At 42.7% G+C, this 22079-nt stretch overlaps 1 protein-coding gene across 1 annotated transcript in view; it reads right to left on the bottom strand.

Moving 5' to 3' along the window:
• LOC137439102 (lysosomal-associated transmembrane protein 4A) overlaps positions 1-22079 on the bottom strand; it is a 40604-nt gene that overhangs the window by 12799 nt on the left and 5726 nt on the right. The window contains exons 2-3 of the mRNA XM_078767765.1: positions 7478-7595; positions 3874-3947 (exon numbers count right to left, since the gene is read on the bottom strand). Coding sequence (XP_078623891.1) covers positions 3874-3947; positions 7478-7595 — 192 coding nt within the window. The remainder of the gene's footprint in view (positions 1-3873; positions 3948-7477; positions 7596-22079) is intronic.

The raw sequence follows: 22079 nt of genomic DNA, 5'->3' as shown, positions 1-22079 counted from the left end.
GACGAGAAGACCCAAAAAGCTGTCTAAAGGATGAGCAATAACTGAAGATAATGGCTCGATTGCATAAAATTCCCTTATCCTGAAGGATAGGCTCCCCTTAAGGTACACAGATTCCTTGGCGAAGGATTTCCTTGAGGGCTGTTTAATTAAACAACCCTTAGGAAATCCTTAAGGATTTACTTCAGGTTGAGGAAATTCTTTGAGCCGTTGCTATGCCAGACAACCAATCGGATTAGTGAAAGGAAGAGGTGTACGAAAGCAAGACGGCAGTGAAGTGACGCTTTTAAATGGCACTAGTTATACAATATTGTTGCATACACGCTTATTATATGTTGCATGGGGAACATGTGCTTCCGTATAAAGGAGGAATAAAATGATTCTTGTTTAAAATTCATCCGATTCAGTTCTCATTGAGCATTTTATTGTAAATGTGTTGATGTGTGCAGTAGATGTTTGGAAACTTTCCAAGAATAGTGTAAGTGCGAAATTATCAAAGTGAAATATGGTTGCGAAACAACAAGCAAAACATTCTGGATGTCATGAAAGAGTGAAAATGTTATCCAAGTCACTGTGCCGCCGCTCAGAGGGCGTTGCGCAACATGCAATCATTTCTCCATTGCGGAAGTAATGTTCTATCAGCCTCTGGCTCAGCGACATCCGCAACATGTTTGTGACATCTTTAATCGGCGCTGAGGAGGCTCTCTGAGAATGGCCAGAGAGATGTCCACTTTAACAAGCACATCAGAAGAACCGATTGGAGCAGAAGAAGAGCAGCAGACATTTGCAGGGAAGTTTGTCATAACCAAGTCTAGAAGAGAAGATGCTCCATTGACTGAGATCCGGGTTGGGAAATTGACAGATTGGGTCAGTCCCAGTGAGTCGCAGAAGTCCTTTGCTGAGGTGCCATGGCTGGTGAGAGAGGTACCCACACCCAGCCAACTGGCATGATGACAATTGAAGTCGCCACAAATGAGGAAGAGAGAGTTTGGATGAGTTGATAGAAGTTGGTCTATGTTGTCAGACAGCGACATGTAAATGGAGTCATCACCGTATGGAGGACGGTACAGAACACATATGAACAAAAGGTGGGAGCGGAGAGGAAGCCGCAGCCAGAGGTACTCCTGGGGGTGGGGTGGAGAGAGGGCAGTGCAAGGAGAGTGAGGAAGAGAGTTTTTGATAAAGGTAGCCACCCCACCACCAGGACGAGGCTCAGGTCTATCATACCAGAGGAGGGAGTAACCAGGAAGAGATATTAAGGAATCAGACACATCTTGAAAGAGGAAAGTTTCTGTGAAGCAGATCAAGTCTGGATTGTCAGAAGCAACCTGAATGGAGAGATCAATCAGGTTTGAGCGAAGGCCCCAGATGTCTGAGGTGCATACCGTTAAAGAGGCGAGAGGGGGAGCATCGGGTGCAGGACAGGGGAGGGGTAGGGTCAGATTAAGGATGAGAGGGGGAGGTAGGGAGAGCAGTTGATAGTGTGTCAGAGATTACAGAAGAGTTACAAGAAAGGGAAGGATGAGCAGGACGAAAGGTTTGATGGTGATGGGATGAGGCAGAGTGAGGAGTTGTTTGAGGGGGGGGGGGGGGGGGCGAGGAAAGTAGAAGGTTGGGGGAGGTGGAGGTATGAGATAGAAGGGAGACAAAGTGGCGAGGAGGCAGCTTCGAGGAGGATGGGAGATTTGAATGGGAGGGCGAGGGGGGAGTTTAGAAAGTGGATGATTAATGAAAGACGAACATTTATAACAAATTGGGTTTATTGTGATTTTCAAGTTAGCGATCCGTTTAAGAATGATGGAAGAGGTGGGGAATGAATGTGAATTTAGAGCATGTGGTGAGGAAGAATTGTAAGAGATTGAATATTTTTTTGAAGTGGAATGAGTTGAAGAGGGAATTGAAAAAAGCCTTTTAAATAGAAAGAAAAACAGCGTGTTGTAATATACCACTGAATAAAACACTGCAGGGGAAAGTTTAAACATATTTAAACAGAACCGTGAAGAACAATCTTATATTCACAAAAATACCAACGGGGAAAGGGCCTCGAGGGACAACCACGAGTCACGTGAACATGGCAAAAAGTGGAAGGCAAGGAGATAATGGGGGTGGAGCGAGACAGCGCACGTGGACAGGAGCACACGATGGGTCAACAGCACACGTGGAGAAAGGGAAATAAACGTTGTTTTTTTGTTTTTTATGCGGGGGGGGGGGGGGGGGGTTAAAGTTAAAACCTTAGACAAAGAGTAGATGTTCAGGGAGGTTTGGGGGAGAAGGGAAAAATCTAAGAACCAAGCAAAAACAGCGAAGGAAGGAACAAACTTCGACGGGGGGAGCCTTGGGCTATAAGGCCGCACACGCTCGGCAAACAGAAACGATTAATTTATGAAAGATTAACACCGAGAAACTTCCTAGGGACACACTATAGGTACACACACCAAAAGATAAATACAGTTTCGACAAAATACAATTGTGAACAATTACTTAACTTCGAAAACGTGGAGAACGTGTACAGCTTCGAAAATCCGTGCCGTCGCCGGCAAGATCTCGCGAGATCTATCAAGTGATTCTTCACCATTGAGAGATAAGGCCAAAAAGGATTTATAGCACAATATTTCAAAAGGTTGAGGACAGTTTCGGACAAAACTTGGTGGACAAGTTGGGTGTGTGACAAGGAACGATTGATTCGACTTTGGTGAAGATACGGATGTGGATCCGGAAACGAGATTTGCTTTTAAATTTTAAGTGATTCTTCACCATCGAGATGGGACCAAAAAACAATATACATTTTAGCATGGTATTTCAAAGTATTGTGGTCGGATTATGACAAAACTAGTTGGATGAGTTGGTTAGATGACAAGAACAAGTCGATTAGATTTTGGTTTAGGTCCGAATCCCGATCCGGTCTATCGGTGGAATACAAAACGTAAACTCTTCAGCCTGGCAGAGGTATGTGCTCGACCGAGTGCTGATCTAGTGATATATAATTTAATCCTATTAGATTAGATTTCATTCACAATATCTCTGTTAAAACATTGATAGAGCCAAACATAAAGAAACCAAATGCTATTTAGTTACTTGATGCAAATAAACGATATCTTAAAGGAAATCAGATACAACTAGAACGGCACTCGGTAGAGAGGATACCTCCAATAAGCTGAACAGTTTACGTATTGCATCCACCGATAGGTCAGATCTGGATCCAGACCTTAAACCAAAATCTAACCGGCTTCTTGTCACCTAACCAACTCGATCACCAAGTTTTGTCTTATGTCAACTTTTTGAAATATCATCCTATATATCGTTTGTGGTCCTATCACTCAATGGTGAATCACTTAAAACAAATTAAAAATAATCGTATCCAGATCTGCATCCAGATCTTCACCAAAATCAAATTTATTTGTCCTTGTTACACATCAAACCTGTCCACTAAGTTTCGTCCATATCAGTCCAAAACTTTGAGATATCCTGTTCACAAACAGGTACAGACAGGGGTGAAAAGATAAGCTCCATCCACCTTCGGTGGGGGGGAGGTAAATATTAAATAATTAGTTGTTTTTATGACCGAGTGCAAGAATAAAAAAATTAAATAAACAAAAGAAATTTCAAAATTAAATAAATTGTACAGAATGGGAGCATGCTCTATTTTACTGGTGGGTAATGATTGCACTCCAGTTCAAAACCTCTGTGGCTATTCCAAATGTACATAGCTAAACATCAATGAAAACTACAAAACTTGATTAACGCTATCCCCATGGATAAAGGAGGGTGAACACTTCAATAATCCCCTTGCCCCCCTTAACCAGATGCTTAAAAAAAAAAAAACACGCTCTGTCATTTCTCCACCAGAAGTTGAGAAAAATATCTTCTGTCACTCACAGTGAATGCTCCATAGATCATCATGGCACCGATTACCATCACAAAGAGAGAAACTCCAATGGGAAAAATGGTGTCTGAAAAAACAACAACAAAAAAAAACATCAAAAGGTGAAAAAAATTAAAAATCAAATAAAAATGTCTTCAATGTTCACATGTGTAAAGGAAATAAACATCAGGCTTAATGCACCTCCAAGGGCCCAAGGTTCAACATGCAACAGCACACCTCCCGTAATTGATAGAATATTCAATGAAAACAAGGGACTAAAAAAAATTAAAACAAATACATTAACAATGCAAACAAATACCAAAAAAATATAAACACCAATGGAGATGAAGAAAAGGGTGAAGGGAAACATTACATGAACGTCAACCCTTGGTCATGTGACAATTAATCGTACCAGCTATAGTGATTCACGGCTAACAAATCAATCAAAATCTCACCAGTACAAAGTCGATAAAAACAAAGGCAGAAGGACATATGCTACCAAGTTATCAAAGTCATAATCCAGTAATACACACCTGTTCTATCAGTTCAATTTTTTTGAAAAATAGGTATTCGGGTAACCAACGAACCAAAACTAAAACATAGGGGCAATACCGCTGGCGCTCACCTGGTGGAATAAACAGTATACTGCACCGACTAAAGGTATTTTAGACCAATTTCAATGCTTGCTAGAAAACAGGGAAGCATGTAGAATCATACCAACAAAAATGATAAGACTTTGAACAAACAAAAAAAAATACCTATTTTGGGGAGGCAAACCCCACCCTCCTCCAACCCCATATACCTCCTCAGACCCTAATTTTTCTAATGCCTTGAACAAACATTGGTACATCACGGGTGATGAAGGTTGCGGTGAAGTTTCATCGAAATTGCGCGTGTAATTTAAGAAAGCAAATACCTATATTGGAGGGCAACCCCCCCTGTAGACCCCCAAAGAGGCAGGTTTTTTTCATGCCTTTTGCAAATAGTGTGTGTAGTTTCAGAGGAAAAAGCAAATATCTATTTTGGGGGGGGGGGGGGGGGGTCAAACCTGGATCCACTTTGACCCCGGTAAACCAACTTAGACCCCGATTTTTAAAAATATAATATGAATATGAATGATCGTTTTGAGGCCATTTTTCCCCGCTAAAGCGGGGGTTAGCCTTGCGGGCCCCATGACCTCATGGTTCCCTTTTTGAGGCAGTTTTTATGGCCGGATGCCCTTCCTGACACCAACCCTTAGTCACCTCTTACGATGAGCAGGGATACGGTGTACCTATTCTAAACCGGGGTACACACCAGGATCATTCATCCCAGCAAGCTGGTACTCAATTTGCCGACCTCGGAAGGATGACGGCTGAGTCAACCCCCCTGGTGTTAATTCAGTGATCGACCGGGATTCAAACTCAGGATCCTAGGATCCCAAGCCGGCACCCGAACCACAGTCAACACCAGGCTGGTTAATGCCATGAACAAACTTTAGTCAACACAACAAATATCATTTGTGCCAAATTTGGTCACAATCCCATCAGCGGTTTCGGAGAAGAAGTTTCAAGTGTTTACAGACGGACAGACGGACGACGCGCCATCGCATAAGCTCCCCTGAACTTCGTTCCAGGTAAGCTAAAAATAAAATAACTTTTCCAATTTTTAAATTATTCTCTCTTCAAAACATGACAATTTTTCGTCATTATTTTCTCTTTAAAACATGACAAAACAGTTACAGTGTGGCATCTGCTGCTCACTTCCTCAAACGCAAGTTCGGTTCACGGGCCCAGTCGTGCTCAACTTGGAGAACGTTCTGGAAGTGATACTCAGCGTGATACCGACAGGAAGTCTGAGCTCAGCAAGGGTCGTTCGTGATGTTGATTGCCCGAATCCTAGCTGCTAACGCACGGTACATGGAGGAGGTCGGCCAGTCGCTAACAATGAGAGATGGAGAAATGCCGGGTCAAAATGGAGCAGCTCGAACACAAACCATGAGTCAGGTCCCGTCAAGTCGTCGTACACCAGAGTCGTCGACAGGATGACCGATGCCAGGAACTTTGGCTTGCCAAATCTGGTGCCAAACTGCTTTTGAATAACCAGGAGACCGCTGTCAGGCCTGATTTTGCACATGCGGAAGGCAAGTTATTATAACAAGAAGGCAAGAACGCTTGTGGCGAAACCAGGTCTCTGAACAGTGCAAGAGGCACCAGATTGGCATGAGGAAGCAGAAATGAGGAATCATGAGGAAGGCATGGAGTGCACTCCTGCTAACCTGTCAGCCAACCTCACATTTGGCCAAAGCAGCCAAGTAAGCAGGGGGAAACCATGAGGGAGATGTGCAAGCAATGCGTATTCCTCTTTTTTCCCCACCACAGGCAAAAACTTCCTTGCTCTCTTCGATCCCACTCCTCCCTCCAGGTCTTTAAAACAGCTGTTCACCACCATCTCATAACCTCCCCCATCCAAAACCTTGATCTTTTCTACCCCCATCAATACACCCCAAATCCCCCTCTTTCAATCTTCGACTTCATTCCTGAAATTCCTCGTAGTGTCAATTTGTTTTATACTGTGTACCCCCCCCCCCCCCCCCCCCTGGGAAATATTGGAAAAGTTGGTTGTGGTGAACTCAAACACTGGATTCGGCAATGAAGCGCTCGGTGTAAGGTATCGCAAGGTGCGCTCTTCGCATGACAGGGTACAGAAAGTGACAATAACCTCGATTTAAATACAGGTGTGAATGCTGTCACGAGAACAATAAGATACACAGAAGCATGGTGTTATTAATTTAGCTTCCTGAAAACTGCTCCCAAGAAGACATGACCAAACCATGAGTTAAAAATGGACATCAAAAAAAAATAAAAAATAAGTACAGATGGGGAGAGGCAACTAAAGAAGGAGACAGGAAGTGGGAAGAGGGGATTACCAAGGACGAAAAAGGGTTTATTCAAGAATTCATTCATTAAATGTCCGATGTCCATCATGTCCGATGTCCCTGCTCTCAAATGTTGTGTTTGTGTGCTTCCCCTTCTCTCCCCATCTTGTCTACCGCTCCCCTTATTATATACTTTGTGTGTGATTTTTTTGTGTGATAAATGTTAGCTCTTTCAGGAGCCTCGATTCTGTATACAAAAAAAAATAAAAAAATAAAAAATAAATTTTTCCTTCAAAATGACAAAAATCGTGAATGAGCTTGTATATTTATTCCGTCCACACCCCACACCTTTGAGAGACGGCAGTGGTGTTTCATTGCTGGGATTGCAAGTAAATTGGATTGGCAAGCAATGCGATGCCATTGCAAAGAACCGTGGGAATTTAGAGATCATCAGGAAATTACGTGCATATTCCCAACTACCCCAAAAAGGATCGGTCCACGAATCCTACGATGCCAGCAGGGATCGGTGGTTCAGAAGTCCCACTCAGACCTGACGTACTGAAATCACAAGGCCCGACAATGTCTGCTTTTGTAAATCAAAAATAGCAATCACAGTTACCATGAAGACAAACACCACTCCCACCCCATCCCCACTCACCCTCCTGCCAAACAGATGAAAGAAAATTGGAAAAAAAAAACTGCTTTAACATTTAATTATATTGTTACAATTAGGTGCTCTAGGGTTCAAGATAAAAACCTACCGCACTGAAAGTTGCCTTCACTGCACGGAATCGGTATGAAGTTTTTTTGGTAAACCTTCAGGCTCTCGGGGTGAAAGGTTAAAACCAAGAGGAGTATGGTAATAGCAGCATGAATGGCCTGCAAAGAGAAAGGACATCGTTACATACCAATCAGGCCTATTAACAGTAAGCAAGACCCGATCGCGATGAATCAACTTGCAGGGTACACGATTTTCATTCACGGAAACATTAATAGTACAATATCCAACAAAATATTAACAGAAAACTTCACCACTCCCCCAAAAGAGGATGAGTAACAAAAACTAGAGCAATGTGACTGCGTCGCCAATATGCCTCCGCGTAGTCCCTGCCCGTGACAACAGGTGGATGCCCTCGTTGACTGTCCTAAAAATAAAGTTTGATTTAAGTCCCTTCAGCTGTTCTCAAGTATCACATTTTTACCAGACAGAACAGATTTCACATTGATCGGTGAAGCGGTTTCGAAGAAGGGATGTTTTTAATTAAATATCGGCTTTCAACCTAATATGGCTGCCACACCATGTGACCGATGACGTTTTCGTGATAAACTTTTAATCGCCATGCCTATTCGATGACGAGTAAAGTTTTGAATAGATCGCTTTGGTGGTTTGGGAGATGCTTTTTAAGGTTTTAGATTAAATCCAATACCGCTGCCAAACCATTTAATGATAATGACCTATGATGTTATAAATTTAATATTTCAATTCAAATTGGTCATTGATCATGTGCATGCAATTTCAGAATGCTCATATCTCAAAGGCATTGGCGCTCATATCACAAAGGCTATACATTTTAAACGAGCTGAAACTTGGAATATACATCAACCAATACATCTAATTAATGGCTTTCAAAACAAATGCCACCTAAGTGCCATAGTTTTTGCTTGGCTCATGGGGGCGAACCCCAAAAAAAGTTTGACAAAGAAAAATTTCGACTCCGGTAGTAAACAATGCAGAATGAAGTTGCGTACCGAGAGAATGAAAAAGGAACAAAAATATTTCTTTGTTGAGGATTGGATTGATACCGTATTTCATGAGTAATGGGAGAGATGGTTTACAGTATCGGGAAAGACCCCCATACAGACCGTGGGAAATAAGTTGGTTTTTAATTAGCGCAATTTAATTTATGTTTGTGATGTCTCCATGTATTTTTTCATCCGTCGTTGTGATTGCCACTTTCTATAGCCACTAGAAAATGAAGGACATTCTTGGGGGAAATGACAGGCATAGAAAGGACCCCTTTATATAAGGGAATGTGCCATGTGGAAAATTCTAGAAAAGAAGGGACATTCCATAAGCTTGTGAAAAATACCAAGCAATATAAAAGAAGGGACATTCCATGGCTTGTGGAAAATGCCAGACGATAGAAAAAGGGGACATTCTGGGGAAAATTCCAGACGATAGAAAAAAAAGGGCATTCCATGGATCCCGCGCCCCCACCTCCGGGCCGACCGGAACGAATCCCAGAGAGACAGAGACAGAGTGAGAGAGGGAGAGAGAGAGAGAGAGGGAGAGGGAGAGAGAGGGGGAGAGAGAGAGGGAGAGAGAGAGGGAGAGAGAGAGGGAGAGAGAGAGGGCGAGAGAGAGGGAGAGGGAGAGAGAGAGGGAGAGGGAGAGAGAAAAACACCCCAAGGGCTCTCCGAGAGGTGTGACAGAAGATGCGCCCAAATGGACAGATAAAACTGATAAAGACCCTCATACTGATTTTGACAAGCGAGCACGGATTGTGGATGCAAGTCTGGTAAGGTGCCAGTGTGGACGTGAGTTCGGATCCATCAGGCCCGGAAAGTGTGTGGGAGTGCACGTGTGGAAGAGGTTGGTCTATGGTGTGATGGTGTGCTTGAGGAGGCATGGCAGGTTCGAGAGAAGTGTGGGTGTGGACGTGAGTTTGAGTCGGTGAGAGGGTTGCATATCCATCAGAGCCGGATGGGTTGTGTGCGTAAGGTGGGTGAGGAGGAGGTACAGCAATGCAGTGCCTTTGAAAAGGGGGCACGTAAGATGACCAGGAGAAACAGCCAGGTAGCAAGCCACAGTGTTGTATGTCCTGGGGTTGTACTTCAGCAGGGAAAGGATGTGAGGAGAGTGAAATGGCCAGGTATGGGAGAAAGGGGAGTATGGGAGAGAATGGATGGAGTGGTGGGTGAGGCACTTCAAAGGTTGAAAGGAAGGGTGGAAGATAGATTGAGAAAGATGAATGAGATTATGTTTGAGTATGCGTGTGTCACGTTTGGAGTGAAAGAGTGTGTAGAGGGGTGAGAAGGAGGCATGTTTGAGCAGGAGGCACAGGGAGCTCCATGAGTTGAGGAGCTTGAATGGAAGATAAAAGAGGGCAGTGGAAGGGGAGAGGAATGGGTTTGAGGTGTTGACGAAGCAGGTGAGGATGAGGTTGGTGAAGTTGGAGTGGAAAGGATGAAGAGGCAAAGAAAGGAGAGGCAGAGGAATAGAAAGAGGTTCTTTGAGAATCCTTTTCAGTTTATGAAGGATCTGTTGGAGCAGTCTCGATCTGGTGTACTGAAGGTACCGAAGGAAGAGTTGGAAAGTCACCTGCGTGTCACGCACACAGATACAAGGAGGAACGAAGTGGTGGAGGACATCGAAGGTTTGGAGAGACCGACAGAGCCAGGTGTTCCATTTGATTTGTCAGAGCCAAAGATGTCTGAGGTCAAGGCAGTTTTGAGGAATGCATGGGTGGCATCGGCTCCAGGACCAAGTGGAGTGCCCAACAAGGTGTGTAAGAGTTGTGAAGGCATCAGGCAGTATCTGTGGAAGGCTCTGAAGGTGGTATGGAAGCCAGGAGTGGTGCCCAATCAATGGAGTAGGGTGGAAGGAGTTTATATTCCAAAGCACTATGAGGCTGTGACACTTGAGTAGTTTAGACCAATATCATTGCTCGATGTAGATGGGAAGATATTGATGGGTGTCTTTGCGGCACGGCTCTCAGGCTTCATCAGAGGGAATTGTTTTGTGCAGAAGGCAGGAATACCAGGATCAGCAGAATGCATTGAACACTCAGCAATGGTCTGGCAAGTGTTACAGGAGGCAAACAGGCAAAGGAAGGATGTTGTGGTGGTATGGCTGGATTTGGAGATTGCACATGGGGGTCAGTCAGTGCCACATGCCTTGATCAGGTATGCCATGGATTTCTTTTGGGTGCCACGGAGAGTTAGGGATTTTTGATGGCATATTATGATCAGTTTTGGATGCGGTTTGCAACACAGTCCTATGTAACAGAGTGGCAGAAGTTGGAAGTGGGGATCCCGATAGGATGTACCATCTCCCCTATTTTGTTTGTGCTGGTTATGGAGTTGTTGATATGTGCGGTGAGTGGACATGGGAAAGAAGTGGAGCTAGCCCCTGGTCAGAGTTTGCCAGCGATGTTTGCATTCATGGATGACCTGACACTGGTCCAACAGTCGGCTGATGCAGCAGTAGAGGTACTGGGACGACTGAAAAGGCAGTGGGCAAGAATAGGCTTTAAAGCAAGAAAGTCGAGGAGTGTGGTGGTGAGATGAGGAGTGGAGGATAACATGCACAGGTTTGAGCTGGGAGGGGAGGTGGTTCCATCATTGACAGAGGCCCCTGTGAAGAGTTTGGGAAGATGGTATACAGTAGAGGTGAATGATGTGGGAAGGGTGGAGGAGGTGAGGAACAAGTTTTTGAGAGGTTTGAAGAGGATTGATGGATGTAGTTTGCCAGGAGAAGGGGAAATATGTGAAAGCAGTCAGACAGGCACAGCAAGGTGCTTGGACATGGTGGGAAGGTGTGCAGGTGAGGACATTGAAGTGGCAAGAGATTTGGAGGATGGAGCCAATATTGTTGAGTTTCCTGTTGCAGGCAACATAGACATATGATGTGCTTCCATCACCAGTAAAAGATTGTGGGGGTTGTTGCAGGAGGAGAGAAGTTATTTGTGTGGAGGTTTGGGAACAGTGCAGCATGCACTCAGTGCATGCTCAGTAGCATTGGCAGCAGGAAGGTACAAGTGGCGGCATGATCAGGTGCTGGCGGAGGTAGTGCAGATGGTGCAACAAGAGCTGCTGAGATCGAGAGAGAGAAGAGTGGAGAAGGAGACCGATGGGGGACGGTTGTTGTTTGTCAAAGAGGGCAAAGTGGTAAGAGGTGGAAAGAGGAGGATGTGGAAATCAAGAGGGCTGTCAGATGCTTGTGATTGGCAGGTGGTGGCAGACTGAAAGCCACAATTGGTATTCCCAGAGGAGATCTGTGACAAGGTTGCGGCCTGACTGTCATCTGGTCAGATGCAACAAGACGGGTCATCTTAAGGGAATTGTCTGTACCTTGGGAAGAGAACATGGAGGAGGTGCACGAGAGGAAGAGAGGAAATTACAGTGAGCTGGAGGCAGAGTGTCGGGAGAAGGGTTGGCGAGTTTCTTGTCAGCCATTTGAGGTTGGGTGTCGATGATATATTGGCAATTCTTTTTCTGCATTTCTTGCTCGGCTTGGAGTGTGTGGGACAGAAAGAAGGAGGATGTGTGACAGAGTTGGTCAGGTTGTCTTGAAAGGCTCACTTTGGATATGAAGGAAGTTTATGGAGGCACATCAAACAGTGTAGGTTGAGGTTGTGGGTGGTGGTTCATTTCAGCCTAAAGGGGTAGTGACTGGGCACGGAAGAGATGGAGATGTGTGAATGGTGTGAATGTGTGTATGTGTGTGTTGCAGGAGTGGGTGCGGGTGTTGCAGAAGTGTGTGTGTGTGCTGCAGGAGTGGGTGTGTGCTGCAGGAGTGGGTGTGTGCTGCAGGAGTGGGTGTGTGCTGCAGGAGTGGATGTGGTTTTGCAGGAATGCATTTTTGTTTGAGTGGTGCATGTTGTAAGGGAAGGGGGTCGGTTGGTTTTTTATTTTTTGGTGTGCGAGTGGGTGAGGGGCTGTGGATTCTGGGAGTAGGGGCGGTTTTGTTGTAGTCCGTGTTCTCACTGTCTGGGGGTTTGGGGGATGTACGCATCCAGGTGTAGCTGCTGCATGTGGAGGCGTATGTGCCCCTGCTGGCCCACCTTAGCTGACCGTATTGAGGTTGAAAGGCCAAAACGGGAGGATGTTGAGGACCTCGACTGAGGACCCGGTCAGTAAGGCACACTTATGAACAGGTGTGTTTTAAAAATTTTGATATATATATATATATATATATATATATATATATATATATATACACTATATATAACCTATGTTAAGAAGCTGATTCTGAGGGCCTTTCACTCACTCACCACAGGCAGGTTGGTGGTCTGTCTTCTACCGACTCCTCTCCGGCCTAGCTCCCCCAGCTCTGTCTGTGCTCTGTCCCCCAATTATTCCTGCAGGATGCACAAGATCTGCCAGAAATCTTCTTCTGGTGAAACTACCAAAATCAAGACTCTCTGCTCACCTTCACTCTTTCATTCCTCTTTTTTCCCCGCCTTTGAAACAAACTCCCACACTCTCTTCAATCCCACTCCTTGCTCTCGGTCTTCAAAACAGCTGTTCACCATCTCTTATCTTCCCCCATCCAAAACCTTGATCTTTTATACTCCCGTTAAAACATCCCAATCCACGTCTTTCATTCTCCAACTTCATTCCTGAAATTCCTCGTAGTGTTAATTTGCTTTATACCATGTACCCCTCCCTACTCACCCCCACCTCCTTCCCCCCCAGCCCTCTCGCTTCCACAGATCTACCGACGTCCCTGTGTTCTTCTGTTGTTGTACTTGTATGTTTTCCTCTCCCTCGCCCTCTTGTCTCCCGCTCCCGTTATTGTACGTTTTATGTATCCATGCATGTTTTTGTGTGTAATCGACTTTGTATACAAAAAAAAGAAAAATTATATAAAATAAAATAAATAAAAAAATATGAAGGGCACCCCTTTATATGAACTTTCTAGAGTATTACTTGGTTCCTCCTAAGAACACAAAGTTAGTCCAGTATGCACACGAGATTTTTTAAATCTGCCTTATTTTTTATAGTGTGACATTTTCTACAAGCTATGGAATGTCCCTTTTCTGTAGTTTGACACATTGCAAATACCATATAAAGGGGCCATTTCTATGCCCCTGACATTTCCCCAGGAATGCATATTGTAAGCTGTCATGATGCCCAGGGGTGTGTTCATTTACCAAGCAGCTATATAGCGCTTGCCAAGCCAGCCCTTCCTGAATAGTTTTGAGTGGACCGCTTGCTTGAGTGCTTTAGCACTTGGCGAGTGCGCTTCAAGAAACTTGGTAACTTAACACACCTCCGATTCATTGCATGGTGATGAGGATAAACATACCATGACTTTTCAGCCATATCAATGAATTTGTCTCTCAGGGATGCAGATTTTGACAACACCTGGCAAGCTAGAGGGGATGACGTCAAATTATTTATTTGTCCCAAACGTGGTTGGAAACACTATTTACTGTCAATGCCACGAAATACACCAAAATACAACATAGTCAACCAGTAATGATGAGGTTCCAAATAATACACTGCAAACTCGGTGATTGGGTGAGACTGCACCCTCATACCCTCGCTCTCCCGATCCCCACCTCCTCCTTTTTTTGGTGTTACCATCAGCGAACCGACGGTTGGTATTGTGCGAGAACCCTGCGGTGTGGCCCCATGGTGTTCATACATGTCTATTATAGAAGTGCTGAGTGAGTGACATGGTAAGGTGAAGCGAACAATGAGGTTCCACCATCACATTCCCGCAACAATATACAGTACATGTCGAGTACCCATTCATCAGCATATTACCTCAGATGCGTTTGGGGAAACATTTGAGGTGATGGATAATGGCTTGGATAAGCAAACTGGGACGATATCAAAACGCAGAATAATACAGAAGGGAATATGGACAACTTGCCCACTTGTGTCCTCAACAAAATGCATCGATGGAACTTTCACTGTGACATGGAGGCTGCGATAGCCGAGAGGCATGCACACAGCTTAGAGCAGGCAGCTTAGAGCTGTCTCGCCTGGATTTGAACCTCAACCCAGCTATAAACTGCCATCCCGGGGGTTTGCAGGCAGGGTGAGGCATCTGTGTATGTCGTTCCTCAGAGCGACATTAAATTTGAGGACCGGTTTGCCAACACTGGTCATTGGTGGACATCAAGACCACACATTCTCTAACGAAGAATAGGCGAGTTATTGCCGGCACCCTGGAACAAATTACAAATTCCTGCCCGAACTGACTGCTGGGACACAATGTAGTGCGGTATTTGAACAATACAGAATTACACTGTGCAGCTTGGAAACTACAATCGTCCTGTAATCGAGTTAGCCTGTTTTCCTACCCAAGTACTTGGTGAGTGAGGCCACAACCACAGGCTAAAATTACACATCAATTCGTCTACAATATGGAGTACTGTATTTATCAATGCAGAGCCTCGTTGGGGTGTATAGATTATGGTAGATCTGATATAATTAATCATCTATAATATAGCGCATCATCTATATTATAGCGCATCTGCATGCAGACTCTCACACCGATACAATGACAAATTGTACCAAGGCTCTTGTATCCCTTTGGGAATGGGTGAGGCTAATAAGAGACAAAATTGGAGGAGGACTTTCGACAGCAGATACAAAACTGCACACATGGAGAAAATTGAATCTGGAAACAAATTATGTGCAAGTGTGTCTGTTTTGGAGCAATGGCCTGTATCGACCTACAAATTGTACCAACCGAGACAGGTGCACAAACACCAAGCATTTAAGCAATTTCACATGATAAGTGTGATTTTTGTGCCAAAAAAGAATGTAAACATCATCGCTACATTCTTTCACATTTGAAAAAAAAAACGTTACTAGCTTCTGTACTTTAAAAAAAGAAAAGTATTTACATGCAGGACAATTTTATTTTGATTGTACTGTGAATTATGTCGATTATGTGTGAAAATACTTTGCATCAAATCGTTGTACTATTATATAATGGGTAGCAACCACAGCCAAATAGGTGTGCGATTGGCCCTCAGCCAATTGTGTCGTCGCAGGCACGCTCCAACAGGTGGTCCCACCCAGCCCTCTTGGCACTTCATTGCCCTACGTGTAGGTATGCAGCTATTAGTCAGGTTCACTATGTTTTTTCGTTCAAAATTTTTGGAGATTTGCAAAACTATACATTTTTGGAATATTCAGAGCATGAGGAATCCAAAAACTAATGTTGCCATTTGCGTAGACACCTTTGCGAAAATGACACTCAGGACAGTGATGAAGATCTGTAAAAGCATATTCCTGAACGGTATAGACCTCGTAGATCCTGTGTATAGGACTTATAGTTCAATGTGATACTAACAAGGCTGCTTTCTTGCTTTATAAACCCAAACCTATAACTTCAAAGGACTTGCAATATCATGTATTATGTAATAGTTATATCACAAATATAACGACAATGGTTTTCAATTACCTTTGTTTGTTGCTTTTCTATAATCCTGAGCACTATTTTGAGGCCTTTATTGGATTCCTTGACCCAGAAAACATAGGATTAGCATATTTAATTAAGTCTCTAGGTTGACTCGAAGCCGAGATAGCGCAAAATATGTATTGTATGGCGGCCATTTTGAAAATCCAAAATGGCGGCCATGCAGGTGTCTGTGCAAATGCCAACATTGATTTTCGGATTCTCCATGCTCTGATGATTTCAAAAATGTACAGGTTTGTTAAAAACCCAAAATTTTGAACGAAATTATATTTGTTAACATAGTGAACCTGACTATATGTTCGTTTCGTGGAATCCTTTCAAGTTTTGAAAATTCTGAGTAGTCATGCACCTTCCCACACTGTAGATTCGTGTTTAAACAAAGGACAGTCGGTCCGTGTACCATACTCTGTTAAAGGGTGCCGGTGCAGGTGAGGCATAGGTTATTGGCACAGGTTATACCTTGGTGGTTTTCCATTACCTTCCCAGCAGTAAAGGCAGGAACTTGTAATTTCTTCAGGGCACCGGTGATAACAAGCCGACTGTTCACAAAGGACACCGTGGGATCTTAATGTCCACCAACTAATGCCGGCAGAAGGCACACCCAGTCTAACATCCATCCGATGGACGGCACACACGTTGATAAATCACCACTGGGATGGCAGTTTATAGCTGGGACAGGAATTTTTTGTTTGTATTTTGTATAAAGAGTCGAGGCTCGTGGATGAGCTACAACACTGAACAGATCATGATGCATCAAAATAAAAAGAGATAGACAGGCAGTGGAAGAGAGAAACACCAACAGCAGAGTTGAAGGACAAAACAGTGCGATTTGGACAAACAATGGCGGCGGGGAGGATGCGTGGGGTGAACAAGATGGATACAGAAGGAAACTCAGGAAAGAAAAACTGGAAATTTGGATAGAGGAGGGCTTGGGGTGATGATGGGGTCGGGGTTAATGATGGTAGAAAATATCATAACTTTGGATTGCGATGATCTGAGATGGTGGTGAGAAGCAATCTTGAAGACCTTGAGGGAAGACCGAGATTGAAGAGGTTGGGGAAGATGGTTTTTCACAGGCGGGGAAAAAAAGAGGCACAAATGAGTGGACGTGAGCAGCGATTCTGGATTTAGGTAGTTTCACCTGAACGGGGTTGATGGTGGACCGTGTGAGCACTGCAGAAACCTGGGGATGGGAAGGGGGTAGGACAAAGCAAGGATAGAGCAGAGGGTGCAAGGCCAGAGAGGAGGTGATAGAAGAGAGAGAGCACTGGCCTGTCTGTGATGGCGAAGTGATAGGCCCATAGACTCGGCTTCATCGTGGGGGATTCCAATCATCTTGGAGGCCTTGGTTTTCCCCGGTGTCAAGTTTAGCAAGGTGCGAGACAGGGGCCTGGCCGGTAGGTCAGTTTTGCAGCTCAACATTACTGTCCATGTACTTAATGAATGTTGTTGGATGTAAAATCCTCCACAGACGTCAGGTAGGTATTTTATAGGATGCCAAGTTTGTATCTTGGTAGGTATTTTATAGGATGCCGAGTTTGTATCTTGGTAGGTATTTTATAGGATGCCGAGTTTGTATCTTGGTAGGTATTTTATAGGATGCCGAGTTTGTATCTTGGTAGGTATTTTATAGGATGCAGAGTTTGTATCTTGGTAGGTATTTTATAGGATGCCGAGTTTGTATCTTGGTACGTATTTTATAGGATGCCGAGTTTGTATCTTGGTACGTATTTTATAGGATGCCAAGTTTGTATCTTGGTAGGTATTTTATAGGATGCCGAGTTTGTATCTTGGTAGGTATTTTATAGGATGCCGAGTTTGTATCTTGGTAGGTATTTTATAGGATGCCGAGTTTGTATCTTGGTAGGTATTTTATAGGATGCCGAGTTTGTATCTTGGTAGGTATTTTATAGGATGCCGAGTTTGTATCTTGGTAGGTATTTTATAGGATGCCGAGTTTGTATCTTGGTAGGTATTTTATAGGATGCCGAGTTTGTATCTTGGTAGGTATTTTATAGGATGCAGAGTTTGTATCTTGGTAGGTATTTTATAGGATGCCGAGTTTGTATCTTGGTAGGTATTTTATAGGATGCCGAGTTTGTATCTTGGTAGGTATTTTATAGGATGCCGAGTTTGTATCTTGGTAGGTATTTTATAGGATGCCAAGTTTGTATCTTGGTAGGTATTTTATAGGATGCCAAGTTTGTAATTTGGTAGGTATTTTATAGGATGCCGAGTTTGTATCTTGGTAGGTATTTTATAGGATGCCGAGTTTGTATCTTGGTCGGTATTTTATAGGATGCCGAGTTTGTATCTTGGTAGGTATTTTATAGGATGCCGAGTTTGTATCTTGGTAGGTATTTTATAGGATGCCGAGTTTGTATCTTGGTAGGTATTTTATAGGATGCCGAGTTTGTATCTTGGTAGGTATTTTATAGGATGCCGAGTTTGTATCTTGGTACGTATTTTATAGGATGCCGAGTTTGTATCTTGGTAGGTATTTTATAGGATGCCGAGTTTGTATCTTGGTAGGTATTTTATAGGATGCCGAGTTTGTATCTTGGTAGATATTTTGTAGGATGCCGAGTTTGTATCTTGGTAGGTATTTTATAGGATGCCGAGTTTGTATCTTGGTAGGTATTTTATAGGATGCCGAGTTTGTATCTTGGTCGGTATTTTATAGGATGCCGAGTTTGTATCTTGGTAGGTATTTTATAGGATGCCGAGTTTGTATCTTGGTCGGTATTTTATAGGATGCCGAGTTTGTATCTTGGTAGATATTTTGTAGGATGCCGAGTTTGTATCTTGGTAGGTATTTTATAGGATGCCGAGTTTGTATCTTGGTAGGTATTTTATAGGATGCCGAGTTTGTATCTTGGTAGGTATTTTATAGGATGCCGAGTTTGTATCTTGGTAGGTATTTTATAGGATGCCGAGTTTGTATCTTGGTAGGTATTTTATAGGATGCCGAGTTTGTATCTTGGTAGGTATTTTATAGGATGCAGAGTTTGTATCTTGGTAGGTATTTTATAGGATGCCGAGTTTGTATCTTGGTAGGTATTTTATAGGATGCCGAGTTTGTATCTTGGTAGGTATTTTATAGGATGCCGAGTTTGTATCTTGGTAGGTATTTTATAGGATGCCAAGTTTGTAATTTGGTAGGTATTTTATAGGATGCCGAGTTTGTATCTTGGTAGGTATTTTATAGGATGCAGAGTTTGTATCTTGGTAGGTATTTTATAGGATGCCGAGTTTGTATCTTGGTACGTATTTTATAGGATGCCGAGTTTGTATCTTGGTAGGTATTTTATAGGATGCCGAGTTTGTATCTTGGTAGGTATTTTGTAGGATGCCGAGTTTGTATCTTGGTAGGTATTTTATAGGATGCCGAGTTTGTATCTTGGTAGGTATTTTATAGGATGCCGAGTTTGTATCTTGGTAGGTATTTTATAGGATGCCGAGTTTGTATCTTGGTCGGTATTTTATAGGATGCCGAGTTTGTATCTTGGTAGATATTTTGTAGGATGCCGAGTTTGTATCTTGGTAGGTATTTTATAGGATGCCGAGTTTGTATCTTGGTAGGTATTTTATAGGATGCCGAGTTTGTATCTTGGTAGGTATTTTATAGGATGCCGAGTTTGTATCTTGGTAGGTATTTTGTAGGATGCCGAGTTTGTATCTTGGTAGGTATTTTATAGGATGCCGAGTTTGTATCTTGGTAGGTATTTTATAGGATGCCGAGTTTGTATCTTGGTCGGTATTTTATAGGATGCCGAGTTTGTATCTTGGTAGGTATTTTATAGGATGCCGAGTTTGTATCTTGGTAGGTATTTTATAGGATGCCGAGTTTGTATCTTGGTAGGTATTTTATAGGATGCCGAGTTTGTATCTTGGTAGGTATTTTATAGGATGCCGAGTTTGTATCTTGGTAGGTATTTTATAGGATGCCGAGTTTGTATCTTGGTAGGTATTTTATAGGATGCCGAGTTTGTATCTTGGTCGGTATTTTATAGGATGCCGAGTTTGTATCTTGGTAGGTATTTTATAGGATGCCGAGTTTGTATCTTGGTAGGTATTTTATAGGATGCCGAGTTTGTATCTTGGTAGGTATTTTGTAGGATGCCGAGTTTGTATCTTGGTAGGTATTTTATAGGATGCCGAGTTTGTATCTTGGTAGGTATTTTATAGGATGCCGAGTTTGTATCTTGGTAGGTATTTTATAGGATGCCGAGTTTGTATCTTGGTAGGTATTTTATAGGATGCCGAGTTTGTATCTTGGTAGGTATTTTATAGGATGCCGAGTTTGTATCTTGGTAGGTATTTTATAGGATGCCGAGTTTGTATCTTGGTAGGTATTTTATAGGATTGTATCTTGGTAGGTATTTTATAGGATTGTATCTTGGTAGGTATTTTATAGGATGCCGAGTTTGTATCTTGGTAGGTATTTTATAGGATGCCGAGTTTGTAATTTGGTAGGTATTTTATAGGATGCCGAGTTTATATCTTGGTAGGTATTTTATAGGATGCCGAGTTTGTATCTTGGTAGGTATTTTATAGGATACCGAGTTTGTATCTTGGTAGGTATTTTATAGGATGCCGAGTTTGTATCTTGGTAGGTATTTTATAGGATGCCGAGTTTGTATCTTGGTAGGTATTTTATAGGATGCCGAGTTTGTAATTTGGTAGGTATTTTATAGGATGCCGAGTTTATATCTTGGTAGGTATTTTATAGGATGCCGAGTTTGTATCTTGGTAGGTATTTTATAGGATGCCGAGTTTGTATCTTGGTAGGTATTTTATAGGATGCCGAGTTTGTATCTTGGTAGGTATTTTATAGGATGCCGAGTTTGTATCTTGGTAGGTATTTAAAAGGATGCCGAGTTTGTATCTTGGTAGGTATTTTATAGGATGCCGAGTTTGTATCTTGGTAGGTATTTTATAGGATGCCGAGTTTGTATCTTGGTAGGTATTTTATAGGATGCCGAGTTTGTATCTTGGTAGGTATTTTATAGGATGCCGAGTTTGTATCTTGGTAGGTATTTTATAGGATGCCGAGTTTGTATCTTGGTAGATATTTTGTAGGATGCAGAGTTTGTATCTTGGTAGGTATTTTATAGGATGCCGAGTTTGTATCTTGGTAGGTATTTTATAGGATGCCGAGTTTGTATCTTGGTAGGTATTTTATAGGATGCCGAGTTTGTATCTTGGTAGATATTTTATAGGATGCCGAGTTTGTATCTTGGTAGGTATTTTATAGGATGCCGAGTTTGTATCTTGGTAGGTATTTTATAGGATGCCGAGTTTGTATCTTGGTAGGTATTTTATAGGATGCCGAGTTTGTATCTTGGTAGGTATTTTATAGGATGCCGAGTTTGTATCTTGGTAGGTATTTTATAGGATGCCGAGTTTGTATCTTGGTAGGTATTTTATAGGATGCCGAGTTTGTATCTTGGTAGGTATTTTATAGGATGCCGAGTTTGTATCTTGGTAGATATTTTGTAGGATGCCGAGTTTGTATCTTGGTAGGTATTTTATAGGATGCCGAGTTTGTATCTTGGTAGGTATTTTATAGGATGCCGAGTTTGTATCTTGGTAGGTATTTTATAGGATGCCGAGTTTGTATCTTGGTAGGTATTTTATAGGATGCCGAGTTTGTATCTTGGTAGGTATTTTATAGGATGCCGAGTTTGTATCTTGGTAGGTATTTTATAGGATGCAGAGTTTGTATCTTGGTAGGTATTTTATAGGATGCCGAGTTTGTATCTTGGTAGGTATTTTATAGGATGCCGAGTTTGTATCTTGGTAGGTATTTTATAGGATGCCGAGTTTGTATCTTGGTAGGTATTTTATAGGATGCCGAGTTTGTATCTTGGTAGGTATTTTATAGGATGCCGAGTTTGTATCTTGGTAGGTATTTTATAGGATGCCGAGTTTGTATCTTGGTAGGTATTTTATAGGATGCCGAGTTTGTATCTTGGTAGGTATTTTGTAGGATGCCGAGTTTGTATCTTGGTAGGTATTTTATAGGATGCGAGTTTGTATCTTGGTACGTATTTTATAGGATGCCGAGTTTGTATCTTGGTAGGTATTTTATAGGATGCCGAGTTTGTATCTTGGTAGGTATTTTATAGGATGCCGAGTTTGTATCTTGGTAGGTATTTTATAGGATGCCGAGTTTGTATCTTGGTAGGTATTTT

Source organism: Myxine glutinosa, chromosome 13, assembly GCF_964187855.1.
Source record: "Myxine glutinosa chromosome 13, kmMyxGlut1.1, whole genome shotgun sequence".
NCBI classification, from domain to species: domain Eukaryota; kingdom Metazoa; phylum Chordata; class Myxini; order Myxiniformes; family Myxinidae; genus Myxine; species Myxine glutinosa.
This window is presented reverse-complemented; position numbering and strand designations above follow the sequence as displayed.